General features: G+C 44.1%; 2 protein-coding genes across 5 annotated transcripts in view; one reads left to right on the forward strand and one right to left on the reverse strand.

Moving 5' to 3' along the window:
- The first annotated feature begins 3,193 nt into the window (after positions 1 to 3,193).
- Positions 3,194 to 4,908, forward strand: nr0b1 (nuclear receptor subfamily 0, group B, member 1). The gene is made up of 2 exons (XM_047601469.1): positions 3,194 to 4,050; positions 4,306 to 4,908. Exons 1-2 carry the CDS (start codon positions 3,390 to 3,392, stop codon positions 4,545 to 4,547), a joined length of 903 nt encoding a protein of 300 aa, XP_047457425.1. The 5' UTR covers positions 3,194 to 3,389; the 3' UTR covers positions 4,548 to 4,908.
- Positions 4,909 to 9,663: 4,755 nt separating this feature from the next.
- The window catches only part of il1rapl1a (interleukin 1 receptor accessory protein-like 1a), a 142,686-nt gene continuing 133,248 nt past the window's right edge, over positions 9,664 to 19,101 (reverse strand). Inside the window, exons 8-12 of one of the 4 annotated variants that reach the window (XM_047601465.1) lie at positions 17,891 to 18,036; positions 15,538 to 15,681; positions 13,393 to 13,563; positions 12,424 to 12,468; positions 9,664 to 11,937 (exon numbers count right to left, since the gene is read on the reverse strand). In XM_047601465.1, the coding sequence (XP_047457421.1) occupies positions 11,216 to 11,937; positions 12,424 to 12,468; positions 13,393 to 13,563; positions 15,538 to 15,681; positions 17,891 to 18,036 (1,228 nt within the window). In that variant the 3' untranslated portion in view covers positions 9,664 to 11,215. Of the gene's footprint in view, positions 11,938 to 12,423; positions 12,469 to 13,392; positions 13,564 to 15,537; positions 15,685 to 17,890; positions 18,037 to 19,101 lie in introns of all 4 variants that reach the window. The other 3 variants (XM_047601464.1, XM_047601467.1, XM_047601466.1) reach the window with 3 other exon arrangements.

Here is a 19,101-nt window from a genome sequence, read left to right on the forward strand (position 1 = left end):
TGGGTGTCTAGGCCCCAAGTGTTTGGTAAAAACCTTGTGTTTTTCTCCACACTTGGGTTTCAAGGCCGACTCGCCTGAATGTGCCAAAAAGCTGTCTTCTTGGGTCATGGCAACCTCAGAATTTCATTTGTGTGATCAGCCTTCAGGAAATGCTTACTGCAGCAAAAAGCACATAACAATAGTTACTTATTGAAAACATTCCGCGTATTTACTTGAGCACACTGCGCATTTATTGAAAAAGTTCAAAATTAGAAATCTCGATCATTGCTTAAAACTGTAGTGTCAAGACAGCTCTATTTAACTTTTTTTGGAGGGTAATTCTAGCAGTGTTTCTTTTACACATGCATACTAAAACTGAACAATAAACACCACTTTTAATGGTGCGTCATTGTGTCTATGCTTCCCGCTTTAATTCCCAAGTGTTCACTCTCACTTTCCCATGCCCCTAGTCTGAGTAAATATCTCCTTCGGTTCTGACCTTGCTCTGAATTTCAACTCCAGACACGGAACTGCAGCGTGGCTGATGCTGCTTGACTCTGACTGTCTGCGTGTCACAGCAATTAGTTTAAGAAGTGCAGATTAGAGGCAGACAAGTGGGTATTTTAGCGTTCATGTACAGATGAAGTATCGATTTGTTCCCGGCACTTCATTTTGGGATTTTGTGCGCTGACATTTTGGAGCGGAAAAGTCTCCTGCAAGGAGTGACATGAAGACGAGTTTTCCATGTTTGTCCTGAAGCGAGAAACCAGAATTGTTTCGTAAATTTAAGCCGAGCCCGAGGAGTCCTGGGCGTAGTTTATGACGTGTTGTTGAAATACTATGTACTGGCTACGGACAAAATCCTTATCAGAAGTTTGTGTTTGGTGCGAAGTGTGTTCGTATCTTTAAAGTTATGTGATGGGGCTGTCTGTGAGGGGGGGCCTTCCCGTGCCGGGGGCCATTTTAAACTGGGCGCGGGACCAGCAGGCAGCAGGCCAGGAAAACAGTCTGCTGCACATCAGAGAAAACTAAAAACAAACTTGACCCTGTCAACACACACACACAAGAAAATCTGCACATTTCGTTAACGTTTTAAAATCTAGTTACACACTTTTATTTCCAAAATCCAATTGCATAAAATTAAATAAAATTAAATTTTGACGCTATTGCAAAACAGTAATGCATTTACATCCTGCAGTTAGAATATAAAGTAAATTCTATAGATTATATACTTATGCACAAAGAATTATCAGGAATTCCTATTTTTTTAATTTAATGATAAATTGAGGACTCGTCCAGCATTTGGGAAACACATATAATTGAAGATCTATCAAGTTACTACAGATGCAAACACTTTTCAGATTCCATTGGAGGGCCAGATGCAGCCACAGTGAGCTGCTGGATGAAGAGCTGCTGGACACCATGCACGATATCAGGAAATGGTTACAGTTGTTTTCAAGAGATTTATTAATTGATCTGAGTATTAGTTGTAAAACTAGTGCAGTAAAAAAACAAAAACAACTGTAATAACAATAATCCCACAGAATATTAGTGGAACTTTCAGTTTTTTCATGCTTTTCTTCAATAATATTTAAAATAAAGCACGTTCAAGCTGTTGTGATCATGAGCATCATGTGCAAGGGGTTGGGTGCAGGGTTATATTCAAAAATATTTAAAATAGATCCCCTGTCAGAGGGAAAGATGGCGGTGGAGTGGGGAGCTACTTGAGCACATCCTGCACAAATCTGATAAATAAACAAAGGAAGAAAACGGGACCCAAGAGCAAGACAAAGAGCGACGGAGCGCTGTAGCTGTCTTTTCAACTCTGCGCTTTTGCAACAAGACATAATGTAATCTCTCCTTGAGACGGAAGGATTTTTATAACCTGCGCTGGCTGGGCCTTGAGCAGGAGAAGAGACTGGCTGAGTGAAGGCTGTTTATCCCGTGGTGTCCTTGATATAAACATGTGAAAAATCTCTGTTTTTTCCCTCTCAGCTAAATCAATACAAAGATGTTCGGCCTCTGAACAATGTTGTAGCACTACAGCAAAAGTTTTTCATCCTGCCTCTTTTCATACCTGTGTCCTTCAAAGCGACAGAGCAAGGGACACTGAGGCCGTGCTCACTGCTATTTCATGAATGTAGCCATGCACTCACTGTCATCTTTTCTCCACAACAAAGACATCCTTCAATAAAGATCCTCATTTACCAGTGTGAAGGTATTTGTTACGTGGCCATACCAGGGGCAAGTCAAATCTTTGACTAGCGTGGTCAGTAGAAACCCCAGAGCCCTGCTCGGAAGTTTTGCTTTGTTCTCACCACAGTTTTACTCTTTCCGACAACTCCTTCAGTTTCCTGGTTAAACTCCTCGATAATCACTTCTGATTTCCCCTTGGGCCTTGTCTGCCGCCGCTCTCTGGTAGCAGCCAACCCTAACCCGTGATCCCTCTTAGGAGCAATTAAGATAAACCTCTAATTCATCTGCTTTATCCCAACCTGTCCTTCTCAGCCTCTCATTCGCTGACCTCCACTGCTACCCACTCCCCCCCGCCGCGGCTCCCCATCCTCCTTCAGTGACAGAGGCAAGGAGAGCACTGAGTCATGACATCATAATTCACCAGCTCCAGTTTTCACGGTTAAATCAATATCATTGTGTCCGAGTCAAGGTTGGCGGCCGGCCTTCACAGCTCGCCTCTTCCTACTTCTTTCTCATAGAAAAATCATATAAATTGTCCCTAAAATAATTAAGCCTTCAGATCCATCTCTGCCCTATATTTTTTAACCGGCCGCTGCCTGATAAACAACGCTGGCAGAGAGTCAAGGTAATGCTGGGAGCTGAACTGGTCTCTGATTGCCCCTCTGTCTTTCTCATCCTTTCCTTCACTCTTTTAATTAATAACTGTTTAATTAAGCATGGCTGCTGACAGCTGGTTGAGATGGTGCAGTGCTTTATTCCAGCCTCCTTTTTATATTTATTTTTTATTTTTATTAACCTTTCACATGCGAGCAATGGAGATAGAAGCAGCTGTTGTGACTTCTTGCAAAAGAAAAAAAAAAGAAAACACTTTTTTTTTGCAGTAGTGTGTCTGGAATATGAGAGAGCTCTAAAAGGGGTGTGTGTGTGTCTGTGTGTGTGTGAGGGAGAGAGAGAGAGAGAGAGAAATAAGAGGAGGTGGAGAGAGAGAGGGAGGAGGAGAGGGGGAGGTGTCTGAGCCTGGGGAGGTGGAACATAGAGAGTCTGTACAAGCTCTCAAAGCACGGGGACAGACGGGAGCTAATATAAACGTGCTGCCCTTCACTCGGGGCTATCAGGGGCTAAGAAAACAGCGCTACCTCTGTCACTGACCTCCGCAGCTTCAAAGGGGCAGCGGGACGCGCTGAGCTCCGGCCCATGTGCATCCGCCAGCGGTCATGGCCACGCTGGAGGGCTGCCGCTGTCGAGGTGCCAGCGTCCGAAACAACAACAGCATTCTCTACAGCATTTTGAAAAGTGGTAACCTTGTGTCCGCCGAGGAGCAACAACAACAACAACAACAACAACAGCAACAACAGCACCAACATCCCCAACAACAAACACTGCAACACTTGTTCCAGAAGACGCCCTCCTCCGCCCCGGCCTCGCTGCAGGATCTCCGGCAGCAGGCTTGCTCATGCGGCTCGACGCGGCGCCGTGGCATCCTCCGCTCGCCGCAGGTGACGTGCAAAGCCGCGTCCGCGGTTCTGGTGAAGACGCTGCGGTTCGTGAAAAACGTGCCGTGTTTCCGAGAGCTCCCGGAGGACGACCAGCTGATGCTCATCCGGAGCGGCTGGGCGCCTCTGCTCGTCCTGGGACTCGCGCAGGACCGGGTGGACTTTGAGACCACAGAGACCGTGGAGCCGAGCATGCTGCAGCGCATCCTCACGGGTTTGCCGGACAGACAGGGCGAGGTTCTGGCCAGGCAGAGCGGCGGCGCAGCGGGGGTCTCGATCGTGGACATCGACGCCATCAGAGCTTTCCTGAAGAAGTGCTGGAGTGTAGACATCAGCACGAAGGAGTACGCGTATCTGAAGGGAGCCGTTCTCTTCAACCCAGGTGGGTCAGAGTTTTCACACCTGCACGTCAAAGTTATTTAACTCACGCAGCGCACAGGCGTCACTCTGCCTACGCTGTTTGTATTTTGTGTTTGATCATCACATGTAGTTTATTTACCAAAAGTTGTGTTTGTGCATTTTGTGCATAAACTCGTAAAGATGGATGTGCGGCTGAACTTTTCTCTCCACTTTCTCACCTCCTTCCACCTCTCTCTCCGCGTTCCCTTCCTCCCACCTCGCTTCATTCCCTGCCCAGATCTGCAGGGCTTGCGCTGCCTGCACTACATCCAGTCGCTGCGTCGGGAGGCGCACCAGGCTCTGAACGAGCACGTCCGGCTCATCCACCGCGAGGACACGACACGGTTCGCCAAGCTGCTCATAGCCCTGTCCATGTTGAGGACCATCAGCCCGCCCGTGGTCGCCCAGCTCTTCTTCAGACCCGTCATAGGCAGCGTCAACATCGAGGAGGTGCTCATGGAGATGTTCTACGGGAAGTAGGTCACAGGTGCACCGTGGACTGAGACGAATTCAGCAGGTTCAGCTGCCGAACTGACTGAAATGCTCCAAGCTATTTTTTTTTTCTTTTTGGGTAGGCGATGAGAGAGGACAAGGATGACATTTGGGACTGAATTTAAGACAACTGTGGACTGTGAAATGACCAACACAAGCAAGTGTGTGTGTGTGTGTGTGTGTGTGCGCGTGTGCATATGAGAATGAGAGAGAGAGAGAGAGAATGTGTGTTGGGAGCAAGAAAGGTATAAAAGAGGAAAAATACAAAGCAGCTACTGGAATTCATAACTTATTTGTTTTTACATAAACTATTTTTCTATAACAAGAATAAAAAGTACTGTTGTGTCTATGTGTGTGAAATCTGCGCTGTCATCACTGAGACATTTTCCAGAAAGACTGAAATCAGTCCTAGGCTGAATTTTTAGGGGAGATAATACAGTATGTATGAGTACATAAGACGTGATAACAGAACGCTCGGGGACCTTGAATAATCTGAGCCATACTGATTGATGCCATCCATCTACATTTTGATAAAGGCCTGTCACATCAAATAGCCGTAGGCCACAGTTCAGTTACTCGCACCAGCTGTTCTCCTTTGGTGTGGAAGGCAAGCTGGAGAGGTTTTACAGTTGATTACTTCAAATTCAGGTGAAGTGCCACATCAGACCACCAGAGTGCAACATTATACCACGTTGTGCCAACCGTCCCGTTTGCATGCGTCACCCATCCACTGCAACCACAGGCAGGTTGCGGAAATGGTGTAAGTTCCTCAGGTCATGTTCTACCTTTGCCTCAGAGACACTGAAATAATCCCTGTGTAAGTAATCTCCAGGCAGCCTGAAGAACAGGCTCCCTAGAAAAGAAAATCTATGTACTTCACACACAGGTAGTGTAAGCTCTTGGCACCATTATGTACCCTGTTATTTATGCAGAGACTGATGTGATGAGACTCTTTACTGCATGAATGTTTGGGCGATGGGCCAAAGGCTTCCTGCTGTTACAGTATGACCACATGATCTTATGAAGTCCCTGCACACCTGAGCCCCCCTCTAGCCGCTATCACACTTTGTCACTGTTTAAGCTCCAGATGGCCTGTGCATGCGCTCGGGCCTCTGTGGCTTTTGTTTGTGGCCTCATCAATGCAACAACCTGGCCAGAAGGTTGTTATTTAGCATTGCAGCCAAACTGTATAGTGTAACTACCGGCATTGTTATTTTTACATAAGTAAAACTGAAAGAAATGCAAAGTCATGCAAAAATATAATCTCATGGTCAAGAAAAATCGACTTTGCATACTACTGCGTAGTTTGAGGATTTCCCCGCAGGGACCTTAGAAAAACAATATTTCATAATTTATGTGTTTGTAATAGTTTAATGTTTTATCCAAAAATGAACTAGTGAGCCTCATTTGTGTGACAGTTTTGGTACTTAAGCGGAAAGATGCTCAAGGAGAGCATCTGAAATTCTTCCCAAGTGAATGCATGGTGTCACTTTCCCAAATAAAGGGCAGAAAGTGAGAATGAGACGTAAAGAAAGAGACAAAAACAGACATATTCATCTTCTCAGCTGGAAGGAGAATTAGAGAAGATTTTCTATCTCCGTCAGAGAACCACCAGACCATGAAATGACCTCTTGTTTCTGGGTAGACCTTAAAACTGGGAACACTGCCATCAGTGGCTGTGCAGCAGCAGGACTGTGTGTGTGTGTGTGTGTGTGTGTGAGCTGAGGATAGAGATTGCAGAGAGCGCAGGGTGGGAGGAGGTATATTATTCTAAAAGTCACAAAGCAGGAGGTTTTCAGCAACAACCTCATTAAACTGCTCTTTGATGTGGAGTGAAAGGAACCGAGGAGAAGGAGAAGAAAAAAAAAGGCTGTGAGCCACATTTCAGCACCTCGTACAAGTGTTTGACAGGACTGACTGAGTCGAAGCTTGTTAGGGGGTCTCTCCAGTCAATGTGCACGTATCATTACGAGCTCACAAGTTTGGTAGCTTCACTCGAACATTTGCTGGTCTGTAGCTACGACAAATAATAAAGAATGAAATAAACAAGTGTAGTCTGACATCAAAAACTCATCAAAAAGATTTTTCCGAGAGCAGTGGGGGTTTTCGAGTGTGACTAAAAGTAGCAATTGCTTTCTGTCTCGGCTTCTTTCAGTCCTGTTTACTTCAGACTAATCACGTGCTGTCAAAATAGAATCCGCGATGCCAATAATGAGAAGCAGGCCCACTTAAAAGCACTGAATCACACCGACATCCATGTGAGACCATCATTAGAGAATCTCATGTACCTCCTGGTGGCCTCATAAGGCATTGCAGGGATACTCACGTTGTGAGCGTCAAAGAAGAAGATGAAGATATTCTTATTCTGTTATATCTTCTCTGCATGTTCCTCGTCAATAGGGCCTATTTTCACTACAATTAAGCTCTTAATTGCTGTGGGTAATAAGTCTATTAATCCTGTGTCTGCAAATAAAACTCCAGCTGTCTTGTATAGGAGGCTGCCAACAGGCGACAGTCACCATCACCAACACGCTGTGTGTGTATGCGTGCCACCAACTGTCATCATCTTTTATTAAATAAACTACAGCCAAATTTAATTGCAATGGCTGAGGCCCATTTTTTTTTTTATTGGTATAGCATTTTTTTTTCTGAAGCCATCTGAGCTTTGTGGACCACGTCTCCAAAAGAAATGTCCCCAGCCTGTATTTTAAGATCTGCCTTTAACCCAGTTTCCTCATTCTTCTGCCTTTAACTAAGTCTTTCCCTGTCTGTTTCCCTTGCCCCACTTTCTGTTCTTCTCTGTTTCCTCCTGGGGTCGGCAGGCATCAGTAAATGTGCTTTCTGTTTCTGTGTTTACCCGTGTTCCTTCACCGCCTCCCGTTGTAGGTACAGCTCATCCCCAGGAGATGGCACTGTTTGGCAGCGTAAGACCCACCATTGTGCTTTTGTTGCCAAGCAGAGTCAGTGATCAAACGCAACCCCCCTGCCTGGCTTTTGGCCAAAATGTTCCTTGTATCGGCATATCTCGGTCTGACGTGCCCTGGCTGTATCTGACAGGAGAGACGGGACGAGATCAAGGAGGAAGTCACTCAGGAAAAGTCCTCCAGACAGTTTTAAACCAGGGCATTAGAGATTACAAGGTAAGTATTGTGGACTAGATCAGTGCATGTTAGATTACCATCATGACTTCTGTCAGTGAACTCTTTTTTTTTTTTTTTTTTTTCCAGGGCATTTTGAGATTTCATAGCAACCAAAAAAGCACACATAAGGAAATTGGTGGTTCGGTTCCATTAAGATGTTACAGTGCTACAGACATCAAGAATCCTGGAACTATGTTGCATGAATAGAATATTTAATTAAACGACACTTGTTATTTTCCGGCTATGAAGAGCTGAAACGTCCACTGTGAAAAAAGGCTGTTGGCATTTCTCCTTTGCACGTTGCACTGACATTTGACTGTAACATTTTTTTGTGATATAGCGTGTTTATACTTTCTAACAAGCACCCTCCTGCTGTAATTTTGATATCTGCAAAGCACATATGTTTATATCCTCACAGAGGGCAGATGTGGTGAAGATGGTTGGAGACACATGGGCACTGCTTTTCAGTTTGGCTGCAATCAAATAGTGTTGTGTTGACCTTGTTTATGAGAACATTCCACGGGAACAGTACGTTTTGGAAATTGCGCTTTCACGCGGTTTCAGAAAAGGCTGAGGTGAATGCTAATAATAATATACTGTAATTCAGCTGTGTAGAGTTTACTTTAAATTTTTTAGAACGTGTCAGATGAAAAAGTTGACATTCTCGACATTCTTGCCTTATATTATGCCTTTGCATTTCCTAAGTTGCAAGGAGGTGTTCCCAAGACTCATGGCTTATGTTACCACTTATACAAGTGTAGTTTGATGTAGAAGTTAAGTTTCTTTGTTTCAAGACGAGTCAACAGATGATGCTTTTTCCTCCACTGACGTTTCTACACATTATTTGACATAAAAAACATAAATATTGAGCAACGGTTAAACCTTGTCCATACACAAAGCTATTTACTTGTTGACCATTGCTTAGCAACAACAATTAACAAATTAAGTGGTATGAACCAAAGTCATACATCAATCAAAGGTATCAGATGCTCCTGACTCAATTGCGCAGCCTGTTGAAAATAGTTCAACTTGGTAACTTCTCACTATGCGTTCCCAAAGTTTTTTTTCCCCCCTATCATTGCTACAACTCAATGGATTTCATTAAGATTCTCAAGAGAGACAAGGGTCTCTTGTCGCCACATCTTTGCTCGTCTCTTCCTCGAGTCAAAGTCGCCGATGGCGTCACTAATAAAAATACTGTCGGCCCTAGTAGACCACGTCAACACCATAAACACCGTCAGTCTGACACTTTCTAATATGCGGCTCTCGCTTGGCAAACTCAACTCTACCATAACTCTCCGTCTCTGGCGTGGTGTATTCACTGACATCAAGGACAAACAAACGTTCTCTACATCCACAGCGACAATGTCAACTGAAATAGACCAGAACACAACTGGACTTAAGCACATGTGCTTATCAATAATGTGCACTGCAGATGTGTTTAAATCTAAATAGGCGCAGTGAGTAGCATTTAATAGTTCTTCACTGCTGTTGTAAGATAATATAATGTAGCCGGGATTTACCATCACTTACTCCAAAGTCTTTTTTCGTGTGTAGCAGCTAAAGGTCAAATGACTTTAGACAATGAAATTCACCAGCAAATTGTTACCGCTTTGTTACAGTTCGGTGAAGTTGCATATTGAACGGCCCAAAGAGGATTTGGGCCGTTCGTCTGTTAGCTTAGCGGCTGCTTTTATTTAGATGTTGAAGTAGTACTTTTGTTGCACTTCAGGACTAGCGTACATATTTTGCATGTCACGGTAGAATGGACTTCATCTCTAGCGAAGTATTTCCACCTGTTGGAGGCGTCCATGTCGCTACTGTCACGTGAACGGTGACAACTCGTCCTTACGCTTAAAGGGTCATGACAGAGCAGTCAGCTAACCGACCCCTAGCGTGTAATCGAGATGTGTTGACAGCAAACAGATATGCTGGGACACTTAAGGAAAACATCCAAAGGAAATCAATGTTTTTAATGTGCAGTGAGAAAGTAAGGGCAACTGATAATGATTGTGTTTCTATAAAGATAGACATTTCTTTCCAGTGAAAATTGTGTTTATATATTTATATAAATATCTATATTATATATAGAATACATATCTATTTGCTATGCATACTCAAAAATCACACCTTCAAATATATTTAAAAAGTCTTTCAAAACACATATGTATTATTTTCTTTCCTTAAACATGAACTAGCCATATGAACCAAATGAATTATCAGGATGGGAATAATAATATTATGTTTTAAAAACCAAAACATTGAAAATGCTTTACTTTTGAATCGAGAACAGTAGAGCACATATTTTGTCATTTGGGATTCAAAAGCCACCTCAATCTCTTAACGAACCAAGAACCACATTGCAAGTGTACAAAACCAGCATAACACTTATACACAAATCCTCTTTCTATGGAAGATGAAATGCAAATAAGTATGACTTCTCAAGCAAACTCTTTTCTGTTATAAAAATAGAATTCTTTTTAAAATAATCTACAGATTTCTTTTTAAGGTGAGGCATTTCACTATCACTCTAAAACAGCAAGGCTGTTTGTTTCAATAGAAAATATGAAGCTTTAGAGAGAGATCTGCCAGTCTGTCGGTCTATCTGATTGGAGGGGACTAGCACTGTTCCCCAACCACTCCTCCTCGGTCCCGCAGGGCGATATATTTATGCCAGCTCTTCCTTCTTTTTGCATATTCTATGATTTTTTAAAAGAGAGTTTCCTTTTAAACTAGATACACCTTTTACAGGTAAACAAAAACAAGTGTCAGCTCCTCAAGGTTCCTGAAATGTCCAGGCGATTTCCCAAAAAAGTTTTAAAAATGTTCTCTTAAACTACAGAAAGATTTCAAAAACAAACAAACAAAAGAACACAGCAGTGCAGGTATGTGACATACTGGCTCTCCGAACAAGCGTGTTAAAATAAGAATAAAAAACTAAAAAAAAACAAAACAAAAAAACAATAAAAAATATACAACTCTGTGTAACAAGTTAAAGCAAAATCCTACAGTAGAGAGCATGGCAACAAACATGATAAAACAAACAAAAGAACAAAACAGGAAAACACTGATGCTACAAATAAATTGAACTATTATGTACAGACCCTGTTTTCCTTTTGTTTGTATGTATGCACATTTTTGAGTGTATGTTTATGCTTGTGTGCACAATTGCCATAGTGTGTTTGTCCTTTAATGTGGAGTTCTTGCAAGTCCGTCTCTCGCTAGTCAGTGAAACAGCGTTTCCACGTCATCCCCTGTAGTTCCACATAGAAAACGTCCTGTGTAAAAGAGGCGCAGTCCTCTTCAAGAACAAGGGAAAACGTGTCCAAAAACCTGCCGCGCCTCTATTAATTGCTGTCGTTTAACAACAGCTTGAGGCAAATGGATCCACAACACTTGTTTTTTTTGTTCGTTCTTTTTTGCCATAATCACGACTCCGCACTACCAGACCGAGCCTGCGCGCATCTGACCTCGACTCTTGTCCTAAAGCCGATGCCGCCGAGTCATCGTTCGTCGTTACCAGATGACGCTGGAGATGCTGGTTTCTCTGGGCAGCAGAGGGAGCATGGCATTGTTGGCGTGCGCCTCCTCCAGGCTGTGTTCCCGGCTCTTTCCCGGAGGCCTCTGGCCATTTAGCAGTGTTAGAGGGATGTTGCAGTAGGTGTGCTGGTTCCCCAGAGAGGAGAGAGGTGGCAGGGTCCCTCCTGGAGGTATGTCGTACTCATAGCTGCGGTAGTAGTGTTTCTGCCTCATGGTGGTGTGGTAGGTGTTGTGGAATGAGGAGCGCAGCTCTGGGTGGGCGGTGGCCATGGCGGTGGAGGTGGCCGCCGCCATGGATATGGCCGAGACGGTCTGCAGCTCTCCGAAGGGGCCCTGCTCGCTGACGTCCAGCGCGGGCTCGTGGGTGAGCATGGGCTCCGTGCGCCTGAACGGCATCTCGTACTGCAGCTGCTTCCAAAACTTGGAGTTGAGCTTGTTGCTTTTGGGGCCGCGCCACTTGATGACAGTGAGGGTTTTAATGGTGTGTTTAAGGGCCTCCACTTCCTGGTAGTTCATGATGCCGCGCAGCTCGGCACACTCGATCAGGATGACTTTGATCTCGCCAGTCACCAGCATGTTGCGCAGTCGCGTCTCCAGCTCGAAGATGCTCCAGCCCCGTCGCACCACGTAGTTGGGTGTCATGACTATAATGAGGCGCTTGCTCTGGTCCACACAGCGCGCCACGTCCTCTATGTAGGCTGCGGGGAAACAAAAGGGAAAAAAAGGAACAGAGCAGGGGACTCGTAAGATTTGCAAAACAGTTTCGGGGATGAACGCTGAGCGTGTTTTGATATAATTTAATGAGGTCCGCAACACTTAATGATGCATGAACATCAGACACAAAACACGAGACAATGACAAGTGGATAGCATCTGGTCTAATGACACGTTTTAGTCTGTAGTTTTTGGTTGGCACTAGAAAGACATAGTGGACAGATATGTGTGTAGATCTTAAAGTGTGATGTTGAATATGCATTGTTTGTTTGCAGTGTTTTTCTACATATTGCATCCACATGGGTCTAAATGATGCAGGAGATTCTATAGCATTAGGCTGAGTCTCTCTATTAAACTGGACCTGATATTTTAAATCTCACAATGGTGCCACCCTAAGTGTCTCTTTGAAACATCCTAGGAGCACATTAATGAAAGCAGCTGATGCAAGAGGAAAAGACTGAGGGCGAGTACCTCCAAAGAGCCGTGTGTCATCCTGGTAATGCTCATTGGTGAGACCTAAACATAAACATTTTAACATTCAGGTCACAGGCAGAACACAGTACAGACAGAGAAACATGCTCAACAGTCGTCAAAGTGGCTACTTCTCTTGTCACTCAACTTTTTCTTTTTTTTAATTTCATTTACGATTGAGATACCACGTTTCCCTGATTAGACATTCATCTACAATGATTCCGCTTGGCGCTTATCCTGGCAGCAATCTTTTATTTTGATTAAAGTATAGAGGCGGCTCAGTCAGCAGGACTCGGAGCCTTCACACACTTCCTGCTGATGTTTAATTCTGTCTGGACCAACTAGGACGTGTTTGTGTTTTATCTGTTCCACTTGAAGCCTAAAGTACAGACACTGAGGAATGCTACTAACTAGAGCGCACTGTGCACCACTGGCACAGGCAGATTACTAAGCAGAGTTAGCACGCATGAGAATACGTTCAGACAGAATTTTCATGGGTTTATTAATGCATGGATGAGAACCAGGGAGGATGATGAATTTGTTCAATATACATCAGCTCCTGGTACACACTGTATACTGTATTCCCACGTCTGCGGCGCACATTATGGGAACCGCTGCCGAGAAAGGCTGTGATCTTCCACTTTTATCCCGAGAGGTTTGAGAGGATATTAGAAAAAAGGGTTCTTGTTGACAGTAATGGACTGAATATTGCCTTTTCCCCCTCATCTGTTCAGCACGGACGAGTGTGGATTTCCTCCACCTGAATCTACGCCAACAGCAGAAAATGTTGAAGCACGAGACGGTGACGGTGAAAAACAACACTGAGGACGCACAACAAACACTACAAACTATGACAAAGTGTATGAGCCAAACACTGTCGTGACATACATGTCGGCTCTACACTTCTGGACAGTAGGACGTACGTATGGGCGCAGGCATGTACACGGTACACACAGTTAAAGTGCTTACTTCCTGTTGGGATGAGGTCCCGGTCTGGGATGAAGAGTTTGTAGCCGTAGTGTTTCTCCAGGACGTCTGGGAGGATCTCCAGGGCGAAGCGCTCCTCCTCCCTGGTCTCCTGACTCCACTGGTCAGGGTCCACTTTGGTGTAGGACAAATACGCATCGTAGTCTTTGTTTTCTGAAAAACAGAACGGGTGCTACTGAGAGCGGTTCATAAAATACGTGGTCTAGTTTAAATCAAATGGACGGAATCATGTTGACCCCCCTGAACATTAAACCCATATTGGACAACCATAATAATAATAAAAAAAAAATACAATGAAAATTACTCAACACGAAATAGCACTACTTATTTTGGTCTCAAAATCTCTTTTGCATGTTTGTGATTCTCAAACATGTCATAGACGTACGCCACTGAATTTTAAGTATGAATGCATTTTAAAATATTTTTAATTGTAGCTGTCAAGCACCAACTCCAGAACATGTAGTGGTTTCCACGTAGATACTAAAAATAAATAAATAAATAAATAAATAAAAAAGAACAGGATTGAAATATTGCTGAGCATGTCAGTCTCTGGAAAGTGTTTATTTTACTTTCTGATACAGTCTGACTTGAAGCTTACATTCACACGGGCAGAGTGATTTTCTATTCTGTACCCGCACGTCATCCCTTGTAAAAATCCGCTGTAACAGTCTCCACTCTTCGAATTTTCCCATAGAATTTCAGAAGCTGTCTGCCGGGATTTACTTACATTAAGCCGCAAGAACACGGTGGAGAGTTGGGGAAGTTGGACATTAATGTTTAGTGATAAGTCCTGGCTTGCAGCCCAGTCAAATTCTTCCCTTCCGAACTCAGCAAATCATTTATTTTCTGGATGTTTAACAGGCATAATACGGCTCCGAAGTTATTGTCTAAATACTTTGTGCTTAGTGTGCTCACTTGAAACTCAGTGGCCAGCTGAAAAAAGAAAAAAAATGGTCCCACTGGTGTCACGTCCATTTGGCCATGTAGCGTATATTAGAAATAAATTGGGGTAGAAACAAAAATATCTGACACAAGACTCGAGTAATACCGTCTTCCCCACCTCAAAATGATTTCCCAGAAGACAGTGGGAAGAACTGAAAAGGCAGAAAATAGACAATAGGAGAAAAAAAAACAGTACCGGTGACATGTTCAGTAAGTCCCAGTCATTACGCTCTGTAGAAACTAGAATGTGGGCCAGCCAAAAAGGGAAGATGGGCTCTTTCAAAAGACTCTTTGAGGAGCATGCGCAGCTTTGAAAGTCTCTGGAAAGGCCAGGGCTGCGCGCGATAGGATCCAGACATCAAACGGCGCTTCCAAATTAGCAAACCACCCTTGCAAATTAACCACCTAGCAAAGTTGGAAAATCAAAAAAACAGCTTGTATCCCTGATGGTATGATTCAATCATGTGGAAGTTTGAGTCAACAAAACCCTGTAATAGATAATTCATGCCGCTGCAGAAACAACCCAGCGAGTTCAGTCCTTTCAGGAATTTTTGAAAAGAAAGCAGAGAGTCACAATACACGAGCACAAAGGGAACACACTGGTAGACAAACAGACAGACCCCTCAGCTGAAGCAGAAGTTAACGACGTTCTGTAGAGAAAGCGAAAAGTTGGCCTCCAATTTCAGGCTGGTTACCCTCCCATTCGTCGCTCTGGGAAGACGCTTCAAGACTCTCCAGTCCCCGCGCGCCGCTATCTGGCCTTCCACGGCAGAGGGTGGGCATCATTCCATGACATATTGAGACTGATCTCTTTTTAAATGGGCAACAAATTGAAAATCTGTCTCCACTCTTCCCCCTATGCAGTCATGGCGGCCACGTACGTACACAATCGCGTGCTCCTCTATGCCAACGAGCAGCGGGTGGGTGAGGAAATGTGCCGCTGTCACCGAGACAGAAGTGGAGAAGACATCTGTATCTACGAGAGAGGCTGTTTGGATGGAGGCTCTGACGGAACACATGCGCAGACGTAAATGCAACCCTGTGCGCACTGGCAAACAAACCGAACACATTTATGGCGACAAACCGACAAAGACTTGACTCCGAATGACAAAAGTTTGCTAAAATGGTAAAAGGTAAAAGGCTATGGGACAAAGAGAGGTGTTTTTTTTTTTTTTTTGCCATTACCTCCATCGATGTCCTCGCTGCCAAAGTGCCTCCTATAGAAGAGCATCAGCTCAATCTTGTAGCATTTGTAGAGGGAGATGAGGAAGATGAGCAGCAGTAGGATCGCTCCCAGCCCCCCTGCCAGCTCCACAGTGTACATGAGCTCTGCTGAGGACAACACATACGCACCGGAAACAAAATAATCAAAACAGGTACAAACTCCGCTTACAGTGGAGTTTATTTATTCCGAATGTTGTCTTGTTTGTTCATTATTCCCCCGTTAAAAGTCAAAGAATGAAGCACTTATAGGACACATTTACATTTCCTGGAAAGCGGGACAATCATCAGCGTTTGCAGAGCTCAGCTCGGCGCAAAGCAGAATCAATCTTCAGAGACATGAGGCTCGTAATGAGTTTGAGAAAAATGAGATGGCACGTTGCAAGGAGACACAAGGAAGAAAAAAAAAAAATTAGATAATGAGAAATTGGGTTAATTTCTTTGGAGCGGCACACAATGACACGGCTCTGCACTTTGGCTGTCGTCCATACTGGGACTGTGACAGTTACTGGACATGGATGGAGGCATTTTCAAAACAGGAGGCTTCAGTTTACCCATCTCACTGTCACTCCCTTCTCCCCCTTCTCCCGTCTCCTCCCCCTCCTTTCTCTCCATCTCTCCATTCATTTCTCTTCTCTATTATCTCCTCACCATCTCCCCAGGGACCCGGCTTGGGGGAAAGATGAGTTATGGTGTGTATTAAAGCAGCATTTACCTGGCTGGCTCAGCTAGATCAGGTTCACCTTATATTCCTGTCACACCGTGGGGCTGCAGCCCTGCTTGGCTGCCATGACGACCACGATGCAATGTCTATATTATCACAGATACAGTAAAGGTGTCTTAAAAAGTCGTGACAGATCTTGCAATCTATTAAAAGTTCTAACGATGTCTGACTTTCTTTTAACTTTCGGTTTGTCAGACTAAATAATAAACATTTAACAGAAATAGTTTTGCTGAACACTCCCCATCACTCCATCCACATCCGGAGAAGGTCACTGGGCCAGAGGCTGAACACACACTGTGTATGTCACCAGCCCATCACGGGGCTAACGCACCTACAGCATCAACCAATTAACACAGTGATGTGAAAGTGACCTAGCCTAGCATGCATGCTGGAGAAAGCAAACTCATTTTCTGCATGATGTGGATTTGAAACGGGAGGGTTCTTGCTGTGAGATGACCCATCTTACCTGTGTATATGTGTTATTATCTGTAGATGGCGTAGTTTAGAAGGCTGACTCTGTGTGTGAATGTGTTTTTTTTTTTTTTAAATCACATAGAAAAACCAAGGTGCAAAAAAATGTAAGATGCAAAAACTAAATGTTTAATGTCTGGAGGCAGATTTCTCAATCACCTGGTCGCTGTTCTTCCACAAACAACAAGTAATGTCTCAGATAAACAGCCTTACGTATCTCATAGACTATTTATTGTCCCTCTCCATGATTTCACTGCTTCTAACTCATTATCAGCAATCATCCTCACTCTCCAAACTGTTCATATTTTACTGCTCTGCTCCCTTTTAATATCGCTCTTTCCTTTGAGTTTGGAAGGAGAAGGCGCCCTGCAGACATTAGACCTGCTGCAAGGCTCACGAATGATGCATGCTTGAAGGGGGGATATGAAATAAACATCAGACTAATGTGGATGAGAAAGGCACAGGCAGAGAGAAAAACCGAAGGGAGAGAGCTCGAACTGAAGTATTTCTTTGCATCCCTCTACTCAGAACTGCTTCTTTGACAAAGAGAGTTAAATGAAGCTGTCTACAGTCTGCGGAAAACCACTCAAATGGAATTGGCCGTCTACAAAGAGCGATCACAGAGACAGAGATTAAAGCGGGGAAACAGACATGTAAGGACTTAAAATGTAATTGTATGCCGGACTTATTGGCCTGTTGGGAAAAGCTCAGGACCAATTTGCTGTTTAAACAGCCATCAAATTACCTCTCTTGGAGGGTGACAACCAGTGCATGAAAACAGCTCCAGACAAGTCATGCTAGGGAGCCAAAATAGCTACACAGTTACTGAGGCATGTGTAGAAGAAATGACACAACCAAATGTAATACAAAGCTTGGGGGAAATTTGTTCCCGATAACGCAGAGAAGACATCCAGGATATTTCCATTTGATGAAACACTGCAGCCAGGCTTTGATTATTTTATTTATCACACGGTTTTCGGAGAGCTGGAACGGGCTGATAGAGAATGTACGATGAGATGGCGAGGATTGAGATGACTTTTATAAGAGCCTTAGTGGGAAATAAAATGCAAAAGAAGAATGTTAATGAGGCTGACAGCTCTTGGATTGTCAGGGAGGCCTTACCCCTCTTGAAGAGCTGGACTGTAGCTTGGCGACGGCCGTTACCGTTTTCCACATAGCAGGAATAATTTCCCAGGTCTTCCTCTTCCAAAGAGTCGATAGTCAAGGAAATGGCCACTTCCTGTTCTCCAAGATGCTCCTTGACAAGCCTGAAAGATACGAAATGACAGACGCGAGTGAACAATAGGCTAGTGTAGCAACAATTTAGAACACAATAGGAGCGAAGCATGGGAGTCCTCTGATTGAAGTTAAAAAAAAACAACAACAACGGCATGATGTGATTTCAAAAGGGTTTCAAAAGTCATCAGTTAAAATTGTTGATCAATACAAGAATCGCCTCCAAACACTGTGCTTCTGCGGCACAAATGCATCTTGATGAAGCCCCGACTGTGTTACCTTAAGTACTCCTCGGTATGTTAATTTCTTTCTCTGCGCTCAAAACATATGAGAAATGAAAATCAATAAGGGATCTTCCTCATCTTGTGCGCGGGGGGGGAAAAAAAATCAAATAATGGCGATGAGAAGAAAATCTTTTTATAGCGGCTACCATGGTAACGGCGAGAAGGAGAGAAAGTAATATTCCATAAAGTAAATGAGTGTCCCCCGCCGGGCTGGTTGAGCCTGATGGAGGAGAGGATGGGGAGATAATGCTCTCTCATACCTTAGACACACTACTTAGCCTACTTTTACAGCACCCTCAGCACAAATGACACTTTGGAGAGAAACAAAGCGCAAACGAGAAAAAGACCTCCTCTGTTTGTGTGCGCATGCATCATCTACTGTGTTGAGAAGGAGGAGTGGGATGAGGAAAGGAGAGTGTGTGTGTGTGTGTGTAGGGGGATAATGACTCTCAAGCATCTCACTTCTCTCTCGCCTTCAAGCCGATAAACTGCACATAAGGACAGCTTGTTGGGCAGATTTGGCGTCAGTAATTGAAAGTGTATCATGGGGTGTGTGTGTGTGTGTGTGTTTGTGTGTGGAGAAGCTGTGGCGACGGCGCCGAGTGTGTTGTGCTGTAGGACAGGGGGCTGGGGTTTGCTGAGAGAAGGAGGCATGGGAATAATTCATGTCTCTCTGGGGAGCGGCGGTTACTTTGAAGCCTCCCGTTTCACATTATCACTCCGCGTGCTGCCGTCACAGCCCGATACCACACAACCTGATGGTTAATGACCACCCTGATCCTCTGCGGGAGATGGTGAAGACCTGTGATTTGT

Source organism: Mugil cephalus, chromosome 12, assembly GCF_022458985.1.
Source record: "Mugil cephalus isolate CIBA_MC_2020 chromosome 12, CIBA_Mcephalus_1.1, whole genome shotgun sequence".
Taxonomy (NCBI): Eukaryota; Metazoa; Chordata; class Actinopteri; order Mugiliformes; family Mugilidae; genus Mugil; species Mugil cephalus.